General features: G+C 36.7%; 1 protein-coding gene across 7 annotated transcripts in view; it reads left to right on the forward strand.

The window, feature by feature from the left end:
* CNOT4 (CCR4-NOT transcription complex subunit 4) overlaps window positions 1-24,000 on the forward strand; it is a 140,920-nt gene that overhangs the window by 111,132 nt on the left and 5,788 nt on the right. For 2 of the 7 annotated variants that reach the window (XM_024737935.1, XM_024737937.1), the window contains exon 11: window positions 3,088-6,263. The exons of the other annotated variants lie outside the window; for them this stretch is intronic. In XM_024737935.1, coding sequence (XP_024593703.1) covers window positions 3,088-3,188 — 101 coding nt within the window. In that variant the 3' untranslated portion in view covers window positions 3,189-6,263. Of the gene's footprint in view, window positions 1-3,087; window positions 6,264-24,000 lie in introns of those variants that run through there. 7 annotated transcript variants of the gene reach the window in all.

The following is a 24,000-nucleotide window of genomic DNA, read 5'->3' on the forward strand; positions in this document are numbered from 1 at the left end:
ACTGCCTTCTATACCAGGCGGTCCTTCATATATTTTATACATAGAATGGATGAGAGGACGGAGAGCTCTGATGGTGAGGCAAAACAGTATGGACTTGATCTGATAGGAAGGAGGATGCCTTTGTGGGACTAGTTCTTAGCTGTCTTCATTGTGTACTTTTATTTGACTTATTACATGACCATCTTCAAAAATTATCTGTTCTTCTGATTTCATAGTTATCATATTATCCATTAGTACAAAATGAGCAGTTTTAAACCAGATGTTTCAAGCCAGTATATATTCTGGAGATGCCACAGGGGTGATGAGTAATCACTGATTTTTGAGTGTAGTTGTCTTCATGTTAGTCATTTGAAATCTTCATCTAAAGTAGGTGCTTTATGAAAAAAATGTGGCATTAAATTATGGTCCTATCTTGCTGGGCTTTTCTTTTAGCATATACTCAACCATAGAGCATAAAATACATTTTTTTCCCAGAAATTCTAAGAATGAAGTCACCGACTATAGGTTCTGAATCATTGTTGTATTTTGTGGGAGGTGGGGAGAGTTTGTTATTTCAGATTTTCAGTTTTTGACTATGCATACTAGCTTGGTATTTAAATGGTGACTTATGATTAAGCTTATTGTTAGATTACTTTTAAGGCTCTCACGACTAGAGAAATTTTAGTTTTAATGTACCAAAATATTTTAAATTGTTATCAAGAGTTATAGAATCCTTCCATGGCTTATAAATATTTGGCAGATACCTCAGAAAGCTGAATGTGCTGAGCCTCAAAACAGAATAGTTTTATAATTGTAGCCAGATGATTGAGGATTTTCAGTAACAATTAGAAATGACAAAGTAAAATTATGAAAAACTGTGTACATCTTAACTGTGAATTATTTGAAGCAATTTAATAGGTAGGCAATATCTGCCTCCCACCCCTAGCTGTAACTCAGTTGTACTTGAGTTGAACTATTGAAAAAGGCCTAACTCTGTATTCTGCAGTGAATATCATGGTATCTTACACAGGTAGCTGTCAAGTGCTTCATAGTGGAGAGTACATACTGTTTTAGTGAGGCCTGCCACTTTAAGATATACTTAGACAGTATTCAATACTAGAAAAGGCATGTATATTTATTCTTTAGATATGTAGAGCAAAATGAGGTTCCTGACCTTTAGGAGTAAATACTCAGAGGTGTCAGTCTTCTGTGTATCATACAGAAACTATGTCTATATTTATTATATATTTGTATTTAAATTTTAAGTTTTGGTTTGTTTCAGTTAATTATTAAAATTTGATACACTGAAACCTGTCATGGGAAGGACAGTTGCCAGAGGTTTGACAGAAACATGGTTTCCATTTCCTCTGCCAAATTGAAATCATTTTTGTGTTTAAAATTAGTTATTTCCTTAATTAAGTGAAATCTTTTTAGCAGCATTTTCTTGGCTGCATATTCAGTTTGCTAAATTTAGAAGGATTTTTGGAATAAATATTCTTGAGGGGAAACTTGGATCAGTGGGCAGTAATAGTGAAGTCCATTCAGACCTTTTTTATTATTGGAACCACGTGCTTTTGTTTTAAAAAGTGACTTTTCTAGTCCTAAAAATTGACCTACCTTGTTCAACTCCTTCATTTTAGGAATGACAAAGCTGTGTTCTGGAAAGGTTAAATAATTTGTTAAAAGTCACACATTCAATTAGTAGTAGAATTAGGATAAGAACCCAGATCTCAGATTTAGTAACTAAAATGGTTTTTCATTACAACATTGATGTTCTCTTTCATAAATGAAACTTACTGGCATTTACTTTAACATGGCTTTCTTCCCATAGTAAGTAATTTTTGCTCTCACACAGTTGGGAGGTCCCTTTTTATCAACAGTATCTATTCATGAGACAATTGGCCCATCTCAGGAATATGACCTGTAGTTACAAAATAGAATGAATTTCATTGACTTGATGAAAATTAATCTCTTGCTTAGTTCTTCTAAGTATCACGTTCTCACCAAGAACTCTAGTCTAAAATTTCCTTTACACAGCCTCCTTCCTATGTATTTGGGATTTATAGAATCTTTGCCAATTTACTGAAACACTATGAAATAACCTGTTCTAAAGACTGAAAGTCTTTGTCTTCATGTTATCAGTTAAGCTGTCTTTCCAAGTGTAACTTTGCAGATTTGTTTTTCAAAGGACTCCCTGCCAAGATGTTTTTATTCCATAATGCTAAAAATTATCTGGAAGACAAATAATAGTCTAAGTCTGTAAACATTGTTGTTTCGGAATATACCTAGAAAAATATTTGAAACTGTTTAGGATTAGCTTTTTGTTCGTGTTTTTGTTCATTTGAATTTTACTTAAGAGAGGGCATTAAAAAAAATTCTTAGTTTCTGAATTAACTGTTTTAACAGTGACTTGATTGAATTTTGAGTCACGTGTGAAACAAGTCACTTGTAGTCATTATCAATTATAATTGGGAGAACTGATCTCATTTCATGTACAGTTCTCTGACCTAGAAGTAGTCATCTCACTTTCAGTCAATTGGATCATTGTATTGTTAGCATTTTACTATTTGCTGATTACTTCAAAAGTGCACATTGAATTTTCAGATGCTGTATGGTAATTTGCCAAATTAATATTTACTTTTTATTTCTTTTTTCTAAACATAATTACTGCTTTTAAAACATGGATTTGTCATTTTTCCCTTTTAAAAAATCACATTTTCACTTCTGTGAATTTAGTTTTAATTTTTTCACAAAATACTGCTTACTATTAGGAGTGTCTAAATATATAAGGGGTCCAATTGGCTTGGAAAAGAATGGCTTTCCTGGTCTCTTTTTTTTTTTCTTTTTGTATATTTATAATTCTAAATCTATTATATTTGTTCTTAAATCTGACAGTGTTAAATTTAAGGGTGTGATTGGAGTATAACTATTTTCTAGGTACTTGATAAGTTTATATTTTAAAATTCATGTCTTGTTTCACACCCGCATTCCAGCCATTACGCATGTATTTTATATATGTATCAGTATTCCAAATATTGAAGTCATTTTTAAAGGGACTGTTAACAAATCTAGTCACCCATAACTAGACCATGACTGACTTTTCCACAGGGGAAGAAGAGGTGAAGGTTTCGACCATGCCACTGTCAGCCTCTTCCCATTCATTACAACAAGGACAGCAGCCTACAAGTCTCCACACTACTGTGGCCTGACAACAGAACTGAGAGGAGAGGATTAGACTCTGGGGTGCTTGCATGGGCAACCGGATTTTTGCATGATTCCTTTCTGATTTTGCATTTAATGTATACACCCAAAAGAGCCAATATAAACGTTCCTCATGCCTACAACTAGTGTGTTACCTCATAGTTGCTAAAGTATTTCTTCATTAGGCCTTTAACACAATTTATTAGCATAATAATTTTGGCATTGTTTCTCATGAGTGATACTATTTTTTAACTCACACAAATAAACTTGTAGTACTATAATTAAGATCCCAGATGAGATTAGCTAGAATTGTTATTTTGGCTCTATTAATTGAAAATATTCAAAGATAATGGTAGTTCCTTGTTTTCTGATTTGTGAAAAAATGGTAATATCCTAATATATTCATGAAAATTTGAAAATTAAGAAGATAATGTCTTGCATTCTTTGAATACTTGAGAAGAAAGAATACATATAAAACAAAATTGGTGGTGTCATTTAATGCTCAGAAGAATGTTGTCAGCAATTGTTTGTAGTTGTATGGATTTATCCTATATTATGCATTACATGTTTAGAAACTGTCTTTGTTCTCTCTGATTTGCACATTTGCACTTTCTTTTTGAATGGTTGTTAATTATATAGAGACGCTTAAGAGATAATTATTATAGACTAAATGCAATATAATCTCTTTTCTAATGCACTGCCTAGTATACCGGGAAATTGCCTCAGAAACAGAATTTCAACTTACAGTTGATTTATCAGAAACTTGAATATGGGGTAAATATTGTATGTGAGAAGCAACCATAGTAGTGTAACATTTTTATTGGAAAAACGGTAGTTCTGTGGGATATTTGTTTGGAAATTTCATTGTTTCACAACTGAAATGTGATAATAAAACTATATTACAAGTACCTGACCAGAATGAGACTAAGGTGGAAGAGAAGAGATTGGGGATCCTCTAAAATTAGGCCACGTAAGTTGTCATAGGTAATTTTAGTTAATCACAGAGAATAGTGGTGTACTTTATTAGGATATAATGTTGAAGTGATGTTTTTGGATAATAGACAATTTCTTGAAATAGTTCTAAAGCTGATAATGAAAGAAAATAAACTGAATTCAGTTCTAAGCATTAGACAAAAGCTGGTTCAGAAAACATGACTATGTTCTGCCTAAATTAAGCATCTGGGAAAAAAGGGGAAAGTCAGATCTCCTCTTGAGATTTAAAAAAAAAATTGTGATATAAAACATACGCCTTAATTTAAAAAAAATATTAAAAGAGTAGCATGAATACCAAAAAAGGAAGCCTAGAGATTTAAAATAATAATAATAATGAAATACCTTACTAGGAGTGATACTTAATATCATGTTAGAGTTGGAGTTTTCAGGGTTCCCTCTCTATGTAAAGTCTAATAACTTTCTATTAGATATAATACACAAGTTAAATGGGTTTGTCCTGAGGTATAGTGGGTAAACTAAAATCTATTCTTAGATATCCTTCAATTTGGTTAGCTGAGGGTGTAGAAACAACTAATTATCTAGCCATTTTAATTATTTTTGTAAAATTCTGCATAAATGATAATCTCTAACTTCTATCTAGAAGTGACTTTAAGACAGCGTTATGAGAAATTTAGAAAATACAAATAAAATATTGTAGATTTGTTAGCCTTTTAGCATGTGTTGAATATGAAGTCTTTTAGTATGTGTTGATTATGGTTTCATTTTTGCTGTGAGAGGCCAAGACATCCACTTAATGTCTCCTGTGGTGCTGAGGCTCCTTGGCTTTGTGAACAAACTTGGGCTCCCTGTAATAGGGCTTACTAGCGCATAGTTTTCTCCAGCCTTCAGTGCAAGCCCTTCATCACTCAGATCTTCTTACAAAAACATGAGGTGGTTAGCTCCCATTTACTTACTGTTTTGAGAGATATACTTGTTAAACAAGGCTTTTTTCCTGTGGTAGCTTTCTCTATCCTTTCTCATTCCTGGCCATTGCCATAAAACTGTCAGGTAGTTTACCAGACTTGCTAGAGCCCAGGACTGTCTTTCTGCCTGCTTCCCCTTCTGCCCCCACCCCCACTTTCCACATACACACCATAATGGGAAAAATGCTTTCTTGGGTAATTAGGCTTCAACTTAGATATTTTCACATATACTAGCTAAAGATTATCATTTAACTAACTGTAATTCCAAGACTTTGTGAGCCTAAACAAGTAAGCTTCGCTGTTTTGCTTACTTAATATATATATTATGGTTTTAAAAAGTGAAGTCTTAAAATCAGTCAGAATTAATTATACTAAAACACAGAAAAAGTTACACAACATGTGAAAGAAAGTACTGCTTCACTTAGCAAGTAAATTGATGAAACCAAATGACGGTAAAGAATGAGAAATTCTAAAAACTTCAAATTAGTTTTTGATAAATTCCTTCCTGATTGATCTGTCATACACAAGGGAAACTTTATATGCTTTTATATCCTTAACTTTTAAAAAAACATTTCAGGGCAGCAGTTCTTAGTGCCAGTGTGTAGGATATAGACCTGGGTTGAATGATTTTGATCTTATGATGAATGTCAAGTGCCTCTTTTTAATTTCTTAAAGATTCCATTAGAAAATATTTTCTGATTAATAATACTTTCCTTTTCATTCTGCTGTTGCATTTTGTTTTTACAGGTGGTGCTTTTGTATACTCTCCTCTTATTTCAACGAAGCATTAATATTTGAGTGCCTATTCTTTGTAGTGACTTGAGCTAGATCTTGAGGGATACAAGGCTGAATAAAGTATAGATCCTATTATCAAGGATAACAGTCTAGTGACAGTTTTATTTCAATTATTTCTATAGGGTCAGCTCTTGATATATTTTAACCACAGGAACAGCCAGAGCAGTCCAGACTCATTTCATTATTCATTGCTCTGACAGTGGCAACAAAGGGTATTGAATACTGATATTTGAAATTTTAAAATATATGATAATTTGGAGAGAGTGAAAAAAATTTTAACGGGAGAGACATACATTCATTATTCTAATTTAAGTATTTCTCAGTCGTGTGTGTGCTCATGTCTTACTCTTAGTGTTGTGGCGATTAAGTACAGCTTCCTCTATATATGTTCTTTTAAAGAAAACTTTAGGGCTTCCCTGGTGGCGCAGTGGTTGAGAGTCTGCCTGCCGATGCAGGGGACACGGGTTCGTGGCCTGGTCTGGGAAGATCCCACATGCCGCGGAGCGGCTAGGCCCGTGCGCCATGGCCGCTGAGCCTGCGCGTCCAGAGCCTGTGCTCCACAACGGGAGAGGCCACAACAGTGAGAGGCCCGCGTACAGCAAAAAAAAAAAAAAAAAAGAAAGAAAACTTTAATGCATTGTGTGCACATTTTTACTGACATGGCTCCTATTTGTACAGTATTCCAAGCACCTTCAAGACTGACAGAGCTCTCCTCTGCTGTGATACAGGTACATAGGGAGCTACTCCCACAGAGGCCTTACCTCAGAAAGCCAAGAGAAAGGAACGAATTACAGGTGCATTGAAATCTTACGAAATGAAGACCACCATGTTATTTATGCATATATAAAAACGGGGGGACATTTTATCCTATATTGAGTTGTAAGGTTTTAGATTCTTTTGTTTATTTGATCATGAAGCTTTCCCATATTTGCTTAAGAGATGTATATCATACAATTGAGAGCACAATAACTTAAAAATGTTTTTTTCTTTTAAAGAGGTAATATCACAAAATGATGATATATATGTCTTTTTCTACAAAATATAACCAAGTCAATTACCTGGTTTCAAGCTAGTCCTTCTGCCATTAGTGCTATGTCTCTTCTCTCAGTCTTTTTATTTGAATATCTACTACATTGTCTCCTTGTGCTGAATAAATGGTAGTAGTATATACAGGTATTCACACATGAAATGTTTAGTGAGCTAATCAGATACTTTGCTGATACAAAAGTAAAAATAGGAGTTAGAGAAGTTACTATGAGCAGATTCAGGGAAAACCTTCATAAAAAGTGTGGGGCCTTTTGCTTTTGAAGGATGGCTTGAAATTAAATGATGGAAGTGGAAAATACAGTAAAGGCAACATATTGAACAAAGAATCGGGAATGGAGATTAGCGTGGTCTGCTAAGGGTCAGGAGGGAAGGATAGTAAGGAGATGGACTCGTCTGAGGTATTACAGGTCATATAGGAAGGTGGGATAAGTGTGCAAAAGCCTTGAAAACTAGGAAGAATAGTTTAGTCTTGATGTGGATGTGGTCAGTGTTAGAGAACTACACGTTCTTTGGCAAAGATGTAACTTGATTGTAGCATTTTAAGAAGATTAATTCTGTAATACATTTGCTTGAAATTAGGACCAGTTAGAAAGCAATTCCAGTATGTCATTGCAAATAAGATGGCCTGGGCTGGAATAGTAATAACTAGTAGGATTGGAGAAGAAATTATGAATTAGAAGTCAGAAAGAATGAGATCTAGGAAACGGGCTTTGGGTTTGGCCAAGTCTCTAATGACCTTTAAAAATGTTACTTTCAGGGGCTTCCCTGGTGGCGCAGTGGTTGAGAGTCCGCCTGCCAATGCAGGGGACACGGGTTCGTGCCCCGGTCTGGGAAGATCCCACATGCCGCGGAGCGGCTAGGCCCGTGAGCCATGGCCGCTGAGCCTGTGCGTCCGGAGCTTGTGCTCCGCAACAGGAGAGGCCACAGCAGTGAGGGGCCCGCGTACCGCAAAAAAAAAAAAAAAAAGATGTTACTTTCATAAAAAGATACAGATGGAAAGCAGATTTCTAGGATTCATGAGGAAATGTCAAGGATATGGATACAGCAGTCATTGACTGAAGGCCTTTGGCAACAAAGGGGAAGAGAAAAACAAGATGCTAATTAGATGGGTGGTAGATCTTAGAAGGCATTGCTTTAAGATAAGGGAAATAGCTAAGTATTTAAAGGCAGAGCATATAGAGTCAATTGAGAGGACACCCTAGACAGTGTGGAAGAGAAGATAGGCTAACCAGTAGAGTAACACATTTCTGTAGGTGCTGGGAGGAGATAAACTCCTGAGACGGAGTTAGGTTATGGGTTTGACTTAAAAGAGATGGGATATATCTTCTTTTGCTATTTGTAAAAACAATCAGAAAATCTAGCAGAGAGAATGTGAGATTAGAGAAAATGAGAATAGATGAAGGTGCTCATATCAGTAATTATTGAATGCATATTGTGTGAGAAAATGGGGGTGAAAGAGTGGAGTTGGGAACCTATTAAAAAAAAAGAAAGAAAGAAAGTAAATAAGTCTGTGAGAATAAGCCTAGAAGTGCATCGGAAAGAAACTTAAGAATTGCTGGGACTTCCCTGGTGGTCCAGTGGCTAAGGCTCCGCACTCCTAATGCGGGGGGCCCGGGTTCATTCCCTGGTCAGGGAACTAGATCCCACATGCTGCAACTAAAGATTCCCACATGCTGCAACTAAAGATTCCCACATGCTGCGACTAAGACCCAATGCAGCCAAATAAATAAATAAATAAATAAATAAATAAATTGCTGAGTCAAGATAAGAATCAAATTTAAAATTTTAGTGTCCAGATATATATGGTTTTGTATGTTCCAGCGATTCAACACAAAGCATCAGGAGTGGACAAAGCAAATATGAGAGTTTGGTTAGAGGGTGAAGAAGGAAAGGACACAAAGATATTTAAGAAGACAAAACTGATATAACCTTGTGATCAGGAAGAGTCCAGTAAGGCAGGAAATATCCAGTGGTGTGAGTGTGTTGAAGGGAGTTCACTGATTTTAGGTTTTGATGAGGACAAAGAACAGGCATAGTATTGTTAAGGGAAGGACAAATTAGGAGACTGTGGTCAGTATGATAACCACTCAGTGCTAAATGTTGAGTGAGAACCAGAGAAAGGATGGTAGATAGATGTCTAACATTAGGGCTAGAGGTTGGAAAGAAGGCAAGCTTTCGTTACCCCTGTGGTCTTTTCTCTCCCTGCTTTCCCTCCAGTCCTTTTTTGAGAGTAGGAAGTCAGACTGTGTGAGAGAGAATTGCAGAAAGCATGGTATTGCCTGGGGGAACCTGGATCACGTTTCCTGTAAGTTGAAGGTGATTCAAAGGAAAACGTCCCACAGTGGAGTAAACATTGCTTCCTCAAAGCACAGTAGGAGGATGTGAACGCAGAGTGCAAGGGAATGCCTGGGAAAAGCCAGAGATGAGATTGGACAGGTGTACGTATGCCCAGTGAGTGTGTTACTTATGACATGAAAGGTTTAGACAGAGGGGGTAGGTGTGCCATATGATGAGTCTGCTAGCTTGAGGAGCCCATATTACAGGTGTGAACTAGTTTCTCCGAAGCTTAAATGCAAACTGGAAAGAATCAGCTTTCCACCTACATAGGGAAAGCATCTCTTCTTAGTTGGACTAGGTCATTCTGCTTTAATTATATGACAAGTTGGTATTAAAAGCAGTAGATTGGTGAAAGTAGAGAGAACTTAAGAATTTTATTATAACAGGTTATAAAAATATTTTGACAACTTTCCCCAAAAGAGAATGTGCTTTGTAAATAGACACAAACCTACAAGTTATTGAACTCAGAGATGAAGATATAAATATATAATATATATTTTTTCTCATTCAATTAATAGCAAACATGCCTAGTTTGAAAGCATCCTTAATTTCCTGACTAAATTAAAATCCTGCCTGAAGTCCTACTAAAATATTTTTAAACTCACTGGACTTGTTCCGTATATGTCAGCTAAGATATCACCTGTGACATTTAAAAATGATAATGCTTCAAAGTACAAGTTATTGCTTAAGAATGCTAAGTTTGTGGAACCATGTTGATGGATTGAGAAGCCGCTGCTCCTTGGATCTCCTTACTGCCCTGTGATTTATTAGTCTTAGCGACCTTGTATTGCTAGGCATATTAGACCACAGCTTCTTTAACCAGGAGCTTTTTCTAAAAAAATCACTCTTGGGAATTCAAGATTAATTAAGGTGTATCTACTCTGTTCTGGTGCTTTGGGGAGTATACCCTGGGTTTGAGTTATATAAAAATCTAGTTTATACCTATCAGGTACCTAGAATTGAAGGCAAGCTTAAGTAATATAAGCTGCTTGAGAATTGGACAGAAGTACCTAGAAGTTCCATGAACCAGCTGGTAATTATTGTACTTGAGAGCCAATCTATTTACTCCAGCTTCCTTCACACCAGCCTTCATAAGGCACTATTGACTTGACTTTGTTCTTAGCCTGCCTCACATTTTATGGTTATTTTTGAGGTTCCTGGAAGCTCCAACCCAACCCCTAAGAACATACTGTGCTTAGAACAGTTTTGTTGTTCCAGCTCCAGTTTGGTCCTAAGACCCACTATTGTGTAACACCCCAAAAGTTTTTTTTCCCCTCCATATAATTTATAAAGCCTTTAAAGCACCCAGTACCTTTTTTTTTTTTTTTTTTTGGTGAAATTCACATAACATACAATTAACTACTTTAAAGTGAACAATTTGGTGGCCCAGTAGGACTGTTCTTTAATTATCTTAATGTTAAAATTGAATAAATAACCCACTGTGGCTGTGAGAATTTTGGCCTGTCCTTGTTGGGGCTGTGTGGTAACAGCTGCATCTAGACTCGGGTAAAAACGTTTAAAGCAACTAACTATCTGAATAGTTCTTAAGTGGTAATAATAGTCCTTCTGTCTTCATGACATTTGATTAGCACATCACCTAAGAGAAAGCTTACTTAGCAAAGGAAATAAATAAGCGTGGCTCTGAGTCTGGGGGTGAGGTTGAGTGTTGTGTGTGTGCATGTACATTCGTTTATATATAGTAATTTTCATTTAAATCCTCCACTTAGTGAATGTGGCGGGTGAAAAAATCTCAGACCATCTCTCTGTGACTTTCTCTAAAGGTTTTTTTTTAAAAAAGAAATTAAGACCCTGTTTAAATGCAGCAGGGTTACAGTACAGGTGCCCACTTCACCCCTGGTCATGCTTTTATCTGAACAAATATTTTCATAGCTTTTTCTCATCAGTTTTCACTTCCACTACTAAGCATATCCATCCCATGTCTTACTCTTTTGGAAAACCTAAGGAAAGGATAATAAGAAAAAGACGTTTTAGAATCATGAAATTTCAGAGCTATGAGACATACAGTCTTCAACAATCCACTTTTAAAGACCAAATAATAATAACGCTATTAATAAACAAGGCTCAGAAGGATTGTGATTGCCCATAATCACATTCTAACCACAGTTTTATGTTTTCCTAGCCCTCACCATGTGAATATGCTTTTGTATATGTAATTCAAGGAGAAAAAAACTTCAAGATTCAGAATATATCTCTTCTCTAAACTTTGTTGTGTCTTACAGTTTATTTTAGTAGTTCTCACAAGTCAAGGGCTTTCAACTGTGAATATCAGTGCAAGTAATGAATTGAAGACTTTCAGATTGTGTATCTGCTGGCAACTGTTATTACAGATCCTGTAAGTTGTTAAAACAGCCTTGTGTTAAATGTGGCCCAATGATCTTGGAGTAACTTTAGTGGGGGGAAATTGTAACCTTGCAGGTACTCTTAATGTAGACTTAAAGTACAAATGTCAGAACCAAAATAAACAGTAAAACAGGTGGAATTACATTTACCCAGCATTTTTCTGCAGTGCCAAAGAGCATTTAAGGATCAACATGCATGACCACTAGACTGGTGATATCTCTAATGTTACAGAATGAAAAAAATGCTTATAGTAATGGCACCAAGATGTACTACACCCACACTAAAGGGGTGATTTTAGATTCATCTTTGAAGAGCTACTATATGCTACACTATGTAAAATGATAGCATATCTGCTGATTTTTTTTCAATCAAGGAGGTTGTTGTTTTCAGCATAATGAAAAAGAGGGAAAGCTCCACAAGGATTTAAAGATGATAATACCATCATCATCTCCAAGAAGAAATGCAGGAATGCTGACTGCAATCAACTTTTGTAGCCTAGTGATGTTTCCTAATATGGTGAGATCTCTTCCCAAGGACTATACTAGCGTTTATACTCTGTTATCAGTCTTGCGTACTGAAATAATGTGTCTACGGAGCAGAACATAGTGATCTGGAACATTACTGGGATGTTTTTAAACATTGTCGTTTTATATGTTGGCATTTGCAAGAAGACTGACACCCTGAAACCATTCATTTTTTTCCTTTACTACATCTATAAATTGAGTATTCAGCTTAAGGTAAAAGGAGGCCCTGGGTTATGACTTCATCAACAAAGTAGGAAGGTTTCTTATTGGCCTTAAGCTGAGTGTTGGGCTACATACCATTGTTGCACTTATGTTTTATTAAAATACATATTTATAAAGTTTGTGATTATGGATTACTGATATATATATGCCCTATTTCCTCATCCCTCACTTAGGGTATGATTTGCTACCAGGTATGGGTTTTTTTGGTTTGTTTTTTGTTTTTACATCTAAACTATTAACATTCACTAATTAACCTAACAGTGGCCTTCCCCAGTCCCAGAGTCACAAATAAGAGCGACATTTCTTGAGTCTTAGTGTAGTCAATGCTGCAAAACCTCACCTGTATTTTAAATGGTAGGTGATTGGAATGAAGCTTATTACTAAAGTAAGCAAAGATCTTACATAATTTCCAAATAAATACCTACAGCCCTGCAACCTTTGTTTTAGAACATGCTTTCAGGTTTTAATTCCTGACTAGCTGGAGTCTTATTCTGATAGTTTGTACTCACCTCTCTATCCAGTTTCTTTTTCTTTCTTTGGACAAACAAGAAATTGTTTCTATCTCTGTGTAACTTAACCACAATTAGAGGGGGCGGTCTTGACTAGATCTTAATGTGCACTACCTGTGTGATTACCCTACAGGATCCCTGACAGGCCTGAATTTTCCCATTTCAAAGGAGAAGAAAGTGCTCTGTCAGGCTGCTGTTTACTCAGAGTCTCTGGTCATTTACCTCCCAATTTCCTTCTCAGTATCTGGTCTTATTTCCAAACTAGCTTTTGATTTTAAATGATCATATTATTTTTTTCTTCTCTCTTTTAAATCAAAACAGCACATTTAAGCAGAAAGCACAGTCTGGGTTTGGAGTAGATTGAGTAACAAGTGTCAAACTGGTAGACTTTTGACATTGTAAGATTGGTGTTATTCACTTTCTCCTACTTCTAAGTTATTCTAGCTCTTTAAAAATACATTCTAGACAATACTACTAAAATTCAGTGCTTCACAAATATGTGTGATTTTTAATAGAACTAATTTTTTTTTCAGTAAAATGTTCTAGTTCAGTATAAACCTGGATATGGTGAAATAGGAATTGTAGTTTCTTATTTATATTTAAGATTGTGTTCATATGATCTTCCTTCCCTCGTTCCTTCCTGCTTTCCTTTCTTCTACACTGATTGAGATTTGGTTCTGTCAAGACCATCTCTGGCATTCTTTTGCAACTGAACTATAATAAATCATAGCGAAGGATGAACACTTAAATAAGTATATTTCAAAAATGATTTTTAAACTAAGGCCCCTTAGTGAACTGATGGTAAGCATATAGCTCTTTAAATTCATCAGCATATAGGCCTTTTGAAATGCTTTCCTCCACAGGAGTATCGTCTTTTGTCGTTCTGGAAAGGATGCAGTCTTACGTTAAGTCTTTCTAAATTGAAGCATAATTTGAAAATTGGAGGCAAAAAGTTTCTGTATTTTCCCCCAGTATAAGAATAAATAGTAAGGAGGAAGAAGAAGCAAAATAGTCTTATTTTTTCTTAAATCATACATTTCACATAGCTAAAAAATAAGTAAGTTTCAAATTTGCATTCTTGTTTTGAAAAATCAAATGTTTATTTATAAAACAACCTCAAAACAAACTTTAACAAATATCTCTGGTTTGTGAAAATAGTGAGGGAGAAAGATGTATGCTTGGTCAGTTGGGTTGGAAATGTTTATTACCATGACTCTACCCATATCTATGTTATTTAGTTTCAGGATAATGAGGAATTTACTTCATTTCCTAAAAATAATCTTTTTTCTAAAATTAAGAAACAAAGCAAATGATTATTTTAATGCCTAAAAAGATACTTTCTAAAAATAAAGCTCAGAGTTGGGTTATGAAGAATTTGTCCATTAAAATCATGTTTCAGAGCATGGATAATTTTATCTTCTTTTGGGGGGATTTTTATGTCTTTGATATAAACCCTTAAGATAGGAGCCATCTTTCAGAAAAAGATGAGACTGATCTTCACTGTCAAAAGTGAGCTGTGTAATCAAATGGAGTAAAAACTGGCTGTATGTTTTTAAATAACTTTTAGAAAATTTAGAAATCTTTTAGTTTGGAAAATTATGAACATCAGAAACCTTAGGACTTTCAGTAGACATATAACCATATGGGGATTTGCTGCATAGGTAGCAAAATACTTTGGTCTTAGTGCAAGTTCCTCTTCAGCCTGGAGAGGAACTTATACTCGCATAAAAATATTTTATTGGCACTAAACGATCAAAAGCTATCACTGCTTTGTTCCGAATAGCCAAACTCCAGGGATCCGTTGAAGAAATACAAAACAAGCAGAGCAGCAAGACTTCTAGGAAGCTGCTGTAAAACGTTATAGCATCAAGCCCCAGAGAAAATAATAGAGTAGATATTCGATAAATGTTTGTTGAATGCAAACTCATGGTTGAGAGAGTAATGTTAGTGTCTGATTATTATTTCTGGAGGTCTGCAAAGCCTGGATCTAGATCTGCTTTGTGTTAAATCTGGACTTCTGGAGACCTTAATTAGATTCGTTTCCACATGAATTATCTCACCTCTTGGGTGAACTGTGGCCTTCAGTTCAGTGTTAAGATTCCCCTCACCATTCTATGATCAGTCCTTCTCTTCTGTCTTCTTTACCTCTGAACTCTGGAAATTCAGCTCTTGACTGATCCTTATTTTCCCAAGGATCACACACTGCTCCCTCCCTTCACACACACAAACTTTAAAAAATTTCACCTAACCAGTACTTTTCTTACCTCCAATTTCTCATTTGTGATACTCACAAATATATATATATACACACACACACATATATACACATACATATACATACATATGTATACGCACAATTCAGAAAGTCTTTCTAAATAAATACCTTATTTTCCAGAACTCTCTGTGTGGGTAATGAAGAGCTGTTTGGGGAACTTAAAACTTTCCTAAGTAGGGAGCTCTCTTTAGGGAACTTACAATTGTTAAAGAATTTTTTCTCTTGGCTAAACCAAAGTCTTTTTCCCATTTATACTTCTTGTCAAATATGTGAAGGCAGTTTCCGCTTGTCTAGTAACTACTAGACCTCAGTGAAACAAACTTAGTCCTTTTAACCTTTTCGCACCTAACATGGTTTCTAGTTCTCTCTGTAGCCCACTTCTCCTCTACACATATTTTGGCATGACAATGAATGCCTTTTTAAAAAAATTTTATTTATTTTATATGTTTATTTTTGGCTGCATTGGGTCTTCGTGGCTGCACGCGGGCTTCTACTAGTTGTGACCAGGGGCTACTCTTCGTTTAGATGCGCATGCTTCTCATTGCGGTGGCTTCTTGTTGCGGAGCACAGGCTCTAGGTGTGCGGGCTTCAGTAGTCGTGGTGCACGGGCTCAGTAGTTGTGGCACACAGGCTTAGTTGCTCCGCGGCATGTGGGATCTCCCCGGACCAGGGCTCAAACCCGTGTCCCCTGCAATGGCAGGCAGATTCTTAACCACTGCACAACCAGGGAAGTCCCTGAATGCCTTTCTTAAAATATGAAGCTCACACTTTAATAATCCAGACGTGATTAGATAATCTCCTTTTTCATTAACACTGTTCTTATTACTAAAGTTTGTATATTCCTTTAGAGGTTACAGAGTCTTTTTATAAAAATATCCTGTGGGGGGCTTCCCTGGTGGCGCAGTGGTTGAGAGTCCGCCTGCCGATGCAGGGGACACGGGTTCGTGCCCCGGTCTGGGAAGATCCCACATGGCGCAGAGCGGCTGGGCCCGTGAGCCATGGCCGCTGAGCCTGCGCATCCGGAGCCTGTGCTCTGCCGCAATGGGAGAGGCCACAACAGTGAGAGGCCCGCGTACCGAAAAAAAAAAAAATCCTGTGGGGTTATTATCGCTATTTTGTAAATGAGAAAACTAAGGCTCAGAGTGGTTATCATTTGTGATTTGCTCAACGTCATACCATTGCTAATTTAGACACTTTAATGTTACCTATTTAGAAGATCCATTACCCAATTGTTATATCAAATGATATAAGTGAAACCACTAAACCTTTTTTCATAGACATGACTGGTTAGATCTCTTCCATCCTACACTTTGCTAATGAATTTTTAAAAATCTGAATGTATACATGTTAAATTTTATGTGTTTGGATTTGGTGTAGTTGGAGTGTATCCTGTTGTATATCACCATCTTACAAGTTTATCATATGAAAAACTACATGATTATAAAGTGATAGATAAATGTTATTAGTAACAGTAATAACATTTGTGTGAAGATTTTAAGAATTTTAATTTAAGAATAGGTATAATTTTAATTATTGATTCTGTCCTCTCTAGAATTAGTTTTCTGTTTGCATATTTAAATAAACTTTGTAGGTTTTGTTAAATATTATAAAAAGCATGGAGTCAAAGATAAGCCAAGCACTATCTCAGGAACTTTCAGGCTAACACACAGTATCTTAAATTCTGTGACAGTTCATCTAAACACTTCTGTCATCCATGCTGTACTTTACTATCATATACCAAAAGGTTACCACTAGAAAACTTTCCAAAAACTGCTGAATTCAACATCTATTGTAGTTATGACAATCCTAGAAAGCCTGTCCAAAGGATAAATTACTTTGATGTGGTTGGTTCTTTATGGAAATGCATTTTGGCTTTCATTGATCACTCTATTCCATTTGTTTTATGGGATTGATGTGTCAGTGGGTTGGAAGTGGAGTTTAGCTGCAAAGTTTTTGAGTTTGGGCAGGCAATAGAAGAAGAAAGGAAATGGACCATAGCATTTAGAAGGAGGACATTTCCAGTAGAAAACGATTGTCAGTAGAAGCTGCCTCCATGACTGCTGTTCCACCTCAAAGTTGAACTTCCTGTGTATTTCATTTGGAAAGGAGCTGAGGTTTTAGCCAAAATGCTACATATTATTTCTCACAAAAAATGCCTGCAAACGTAAGCAGTAGAGCAGTGCTTGCTAAACCTATCATATTCATTTCTAAAGAAATCCAGCTTCTAATCTGTTTCCGAATTTTCCCAAGAACTCATTTTATATTAATTATGTAGCTTCTAGAGTCTGCCTTTTCCTCCTTTCCCGGCACTTCTCTTTCTTGGCTGCGTCAGGTCTTCATTGCTGTGCATGGGCTTTTTCTAGTTGCGGTGAGCAGGCTTCTCATTGTGGTGGCTTCTCTTGTTGCACAGCACAGGATCTAGGCACGCAGGCTCAGTAGTTGTGGCATGTGGGCCCTAGAGCGCTCAGGCTTCAGTAGTTGTGGCACAGGGGCTTAGGTGCTCCGCGGCATGTGGGATCTTCCAGGACCAGGGATCGTACCCGTGTCCCCTGCGATGGCAGGTGGATTCTTAACCACTGCACCACCAGGGAAGTCCCGGAACTTCTCTTAACAGTGGTTTTAACACCCTGGAATAGAATCCATTTTGCACCTGGAAATTTTAAACCTATTTAAATTGAATAGATGTTCTTTTACTGTCTTTGCATCTCTTCTGACTTACAGTTCTCTCTCCACATTGCTTAATCTGTCCTTTCTGGTTTGAGGATCATGCTGTTTTATAAAGAAGATGGAAGGAAGCAAAATGAAGATGGAACTACATAGTTCTGGCTTTTCTCAGGACTTAGCATTATGACAGGCTGAGCAGTGGCTTTTCCTAATTTTCTCCTTTTCCAAACTTAGCTTTTTTTTGCCTTCAGCATTTTTCACAAGCTTCAGATCATTATGGATTCTGATTTTAATCCTCAAGGATTATGATACTCTTATCTACAGGTAGGTTACATAACTCTATCCAGCTTTTCTAAGCTTTCTTTTCACATCTTATCCCATGAGATTCTCCCTGCACAAGAACTGGTTTCTTTAGATTTCACCCCAATTTCTTTTCCTTATTAGAATTATTTATTGCATAGTCAGAATGTTCATATTTTAGCATCCTCTGTGGCCTATGAATCACTGTCTCCTGTAACCAGGGGACCATCCTGACCTACCCTTCCTTTTTTTTTTTTTTTTAAACCTTCTTTGGAAAGATGTTTTCTCAAAAAAACCTGGAAGCAAATGTTCAGGGCTGTTCATTTAGGAAACATTAAATACCTCTTGAGGTTCAGGTTCAGTAACTATTCACTATATACATAGAGGATTAAATCAAGGCCCTTTCCTGGAGGAGCTCACAGTCTAGGCAAAAGAACTAATATATAAACCGGTGAATGCAATACACTCTGGTGATTGCAAAAGTAGCCAGGATGCCAGCCATCCAAGAACTCAATCTAGTTAGTCTCATTCCTTGCTTCTTAAAGTCCTAAAATTACGTCACATACTCTTAGGGCTTCTGTTTTTTAAAAAATAAATTTATTTATTTATTTGGCTGCATTGGGTCTTCACTGCTATGCGCGGGCTTTCTCTAGTTGCGGTGAGCGGGGTCTACTCTTCGTTGTGGCATGTGAGCTCATTGTGGAGCATGGGCTCTAGGCACGTGGGCTTCAGTAGTTGTGGCATGCGGACTCAGCAGCTGTGACTTGCGGGTTCCAGAGTGCAGGCTCAACAGTTGTGGCACATGGGCTTAGTTGCTCTGCAGCATGTGGGATCTTCCCAGACCATGGCTCAAACCCGTGTCCCCTGCATTGGCAGACAGATTCCCAACCACTGTGCCACCAGGGAAGTCCTTAGGGCTTCTATTATATTCACAATAGCCAGCCTGTTCTTTGTTGGTCAGAAGTCCAGAATAAAATTTTCCCTCCTTGTTTCCAACTTGGGAAAGAAGGGTGGTCAGGAGGTGAATTTTCTCAGGTTTATTTTCTTCTGGTAGATTTAGATCTCAGAGATGTCAGGGTGGTTGACATCCTCCATGTCTCTGCAGTTTTATAATTCAGTGAAATCATATTCTGGTGGATCTGTATATCTTCTCCTGGATGATAAGTTCCTTCAGTCATCCTTGAATGTCCTCATGGGGCTTTTGTTCATAGTTCTCAGTTTTGTGCTCACCTAAATGCTTTCCTCCAAGCATTTAGTTCTGTTTCTTGCTTCCATCTAATCCAGTTTATAATGCTTCTAAGAATGTATTTATCTTCTGCATTAACTTTTAAGTTTACTTTTTCTTCATTCGATGTACAGCTTTATATATAGACTTCTTTCCATAGGTATTTTTTCCTGTTTTTTTTTTAAATAGATTTTACTTCCTTAGATCCTTCATAAAGCAAACATCTAGATGTTTTCCTGGTTCTCATTAGATGGTCTGATTCTTCCCCCAAAACAAACATAGATCCTCGTAGGAACATTCTAGAAGAGAAAAGTACACATTGTGTAAAACACATCTACGTATATCGTGCAGTGTTCCTACTGTATTTTGTGATTAGCTGCTTCTCCTGCTCTCTCTGTACGGAATGGCGTTTCCCTTTTCCATATCAGCTTCTCTTCCCTTGAGCTTCTCCAGTCATCATTTATCCTGCATGCAGAATGGCAGAATTGTTCATTTTCTTCTTTGTGCCCCGCAGGACTTTGTTCATACCAGAACAACACTTGGTGTAGCTGTTTAAATGTGTCTGACCTCCCCTTCACTTGGCCCATGAGTCCTGCCAGGACACGGACTAGTTGGTAGTGTGCTCAGTGGTGAGAACAAACACTTTGGAGTCAGAATGGATATGATTACTGACTTCAGCACTTTTGAACTATATAACCTTTGGCAAATTCTTTAAACTACCAGAGTCTACTTAGTCTCCTCATTTGTAAAATGAAACTACTACTTACTTAGTTCATTGTATTGTTGGTACTAAGGTAATCAAGTACATCAAGTGCATAGTGAGTGAATGAATAGTGTCTAGAGTAGAAAAGTGGATAGAATGTAGCTAATAGGCCTGTTTACTATCCTGTACACATAATATTAGAATATCTTTTTTAAAAAGCATTCCTTATTTATTTTGGTGCATTGGATTTTAAAAATTATATTTGCTTGTGTTTTGGCATCTCAAGCAGTATTGAAAACAGCATTTTAGTGGCCTCTTTTTTCAGAGAGGCCTTTTGGGCCCCCAAATTTAGCTCATTCCTGCCGTCAGAAAGATTTGCATCTTTTTTGAGAGAACAGCTTGATTCGTAGCATTATACAGATGTGAAATAAATAGGCTTTTTGGGGGAAGGTGGTTTTTCAGCTCCTCTCAAGTTGGATCTTTGACTCAGCAGATATCTTGAAACACATCAAGTTTCTAAGACACTGAGCTGCATGCTCAAGTGTCTATAAAATAGCCTATTGCAGGCCTTTCATTAGAGTTGTGAGAGAAGATGTGAGTACACATAAAGGTGTACATACTGGATGTCACAGCGCAGTGTGTGCCACATGAGTGTGGTTCAGACCACAGTGCTGTCATCCAGAATGATCTGAGCGGAAGACTTGGACTTTTGGAAGATTGAGTAAAAATTAGTCAAAGAGATTGGGAAAGCATTCTAGACAAAGAGAAAGGCAGGAAGTAAAGACAGAGTCCAGAAAGCCTAAATCATATTTAGCTAATCCTCAAGGCCTCTCTTTTCCTGTTTATGTCATTTCTACTTCCTTCTGCTAGTGGGAATAAAATTTGACTGTTTTTTGTTAATACATTGTTCAAGTTCTTCTGTTCTCAGAACTCTTTTTCATTGAGTTCTTAGAATTTTTCACATAGTTTAATCTCTACTTTCAGATCTATTAAATCCTTAAGATTTTGTGCCCCAGCAAATCTGCTCTGCAGTAGTGGTCTATCTTGCTTTTTATAATAAAGCATAATCTTAGAAATTTGAGGGTCAGTTCTTTTTAAGTAGAATAACATTTTTTCACAAACTGATTTTATAAATCTGTTTGAAAGAATTCATTCATATTTTAGTTAATAAGTTGAAATGATTTTTGTGACTGTCCTAAAGGACAACATGCCTATGTCATGTAGGGTTTAAGTTCTGATAGGAGAAATTTTGTGTGCTCTTTAAAGTTTGGTTTTGCATATAGGACAAGCATAATTCATTTATATTTGAGTTGCTTAGAGATATGTTGAAGTTTGAGAAAGTTTAGGCTTTCTTGAAATCATATACTGGTGGAGATGGACTCTGTCCCCAAACTCACAGGAATTAGTATCTAACAGGGCTGGGGGCAGAGTGGGGAGTGTAGTGAGGGGTAGAGTGGCTGAGACAGGCTGTACTGTATGTCCTTCTAAAAATGCATGAATATTTGAGAGTCTAACTGGTAAGAACTAACCATAATGGGAACTAGATTTCTGATGGACCCCTTGTACCAAGAAAGATTTGTTTCACTAAGTAACCTACCTGTTGGAAGTAGCCTCTGGCTTCAAACTGTAAAGGACAGCGGTAAAGAAAAGGAAGATAAATCTTGTGAGAAAAAAAGATCAGATTGAAGACTGAGGCTTTGGTAAGTAGCTATGAGATAAGGATTAAAAACGGATGAACAGAAGAAACTCTTTCAAGAATATTTTGTGACTGGAACGCTCAGTGACTACTTCCCAGTTGGCGGAGACTGCTACCAGAAATATATAATAACTTGAAATAAGAGGTCTCTGGTCCTAGGGACTGCAGTCGGGAATGGAGTAGCCTAAGGATCAGGGCCGAATATGTGAGCCAGTTGTCCCTGCCCAAACATGAAAGTGGACAAATTGGTGGATTTGTGACTGTAGTTACATCTAGCTAGTTTAATTAATAAGGCCTATGTGTTTATAATAAAAAGACCACGTGGAGGAGATACCAAAAAGAAGGTAGAGGCAAAATTCCAAGCGGAGACAGAATCCCGACCTGGTGGTGTAAACTGTATTAGAGGAAACAAAAACTTGGAATAGCCTTTTGTTTTAGGGTTCCCCCTTAAGTGTGCTTTATTTCACCGTGTTGTCATTATACATAGATCTTCTGTCTTCCCTCTTAGCAGATCTTGTTTTTCAAATGGAATCTTATTGCTACCCTAAAATGGAAATAGATGAAATCAGGAGGTGGGAAGGATGTGTTGTCCTACTACCCTGTCCCCTTCCTCCCCAGTGGCTCCTGAGGTGGTTTTGCAGTCCGTGAAACCAATTTGAAAATTGTTCTTTTAGGTGAAGATTTTATGCAAGCCAGAAAAACTCATTGGCTTGTCAGCAGTGACAATTTATCACAAGGAGCAGATTTTCCACAGTCTTGTTCTCTGTAGCAAAATTTTACATTTTATAACAATATATTGCAGTTAATCTGAGGAAATCCACTTGGCTGCTGTAATGTGTGCTCTTGCCTAAGCCATTCGTCTTTTCCTGCTTTATGATTTTCTGTGAAAGGCCTGATGTCAGCACAGCTTCATTTTATTTTGTAATATAATCATTGCTTATAAAATGTGTATGTATATTTCCTAGTAAGTAGTTAGACTAGTTTAGTGTTATGTAAAAATACCAAAGATAGTTTTAACCTGTCGTGGGGTTTTCAGGCTCAGGGCGTCTACGAATTTTAACTCCATGAACTTAACTCCATGAATGAAAGACTGCAACTCTTGTTCACCCACCAGCACATTTCCACACGTGTGCCTAACTAGCCTCTCTTTTTACTAAACTTTTATAGCCTTTATTAATCATGTACAACCCCGTGACATTTCTTCTGTTGGTTTTTCAGGTTGTGGTTATTGAGTTTTTCCCATATTTGCATTGTCTCACCATCTAGACTTTAAGCTCCTTGAAAACAGGAGTCATGGCTTAAGGGCTTTGTCCTCCTTAGACACTGTAGGCATTCAGTAAATAGTTGCTTTGACTTTTATCTTGGCAGCTTTAACACATACATTTTTTGTTGTTGCCACTGTTGCTAAAATGTAGATTTGTCAGCTGCTTTGTGAGCGATGATTGGCTTGTTACGGACTGGGTGTTAGGCTACCAGCAAACTGGCAGAATTTTAACCATAATTTCTTCTTTAATAAAATGTGTTCTGTGCTAGGTAAACTGAAGTATACTGGTACTTCTTACACAATGAAATATGAGAGTGTGGTATATGGCATCTTGAAAGTACTTTAAATTCTGTCTTTGAGTTCTACTCTGAAAAATAAAACTACTACAAACAACTTCACCTGCTCTCCTGCCCTCAAATTATTTAGAACCGAAAACAGTGGTTTTGTACATATTTGGAAATTATAAATTAAAATTAATTTTTTAACATCATAAAACATTTAAACATATTAGCAATCCTTTAAAAATATACAATCCTTCCCTAATGTATTACACTACTACTAATTAAATACTTTAAAAATAAAATTAGTATCATTTAGTATAAAGTATGTTCAGTGACTTGATTTTCATTGTAGTTTGCTTATGGAAAGTTTAAAGGGCTTTCTATGTCTTCTTTGTCTTTGTACTGTGTTGGTGGTGAGAAGGCTTGTTAGTTAGATTGACTACACAGTACCTCTGTGAGAATATCGGGTATTATCCCTCCATTGCTAGGAGGAGACTGTTGTGCCCAGAGCTAGTTCCTGGCAAGTGAGAAATCTTCTTAGCTTGGCTTTTTGGAAACTACCATCTATTCAGTATTGAGTATTAGAAAAAAACTGTTGTTAGGCACCTATCAAGTAATAGATGGTCTTCAAATTGCTTTCCCTTCTCTTATTTTATCCTTACGAGAGAAGAAAGCAGATGTTATTCTTACTTATGAAGCAT

The sequence above is a fragment of the Neophocaena asiaeorientalis genome, unplaced genomic scaffold (genome assembly GCF_003031525.2).
Source record: "Neophocaena asiaeorientalis asiaeorientalis breed wild unplaced genomic scaffold, Neophocaena_asiaeorientalis_V1.1 scaffold364, whole genome shotgun sequence".
In the NCBI taxonomy this organism is placed as follows: domain Eukaryota; kingdom Metazoa; phylum Chordata; class Mammalia; order Artiodactyla; family Phocoenidae; genus Neophocaena; species Neophocaena asiaeorientalis.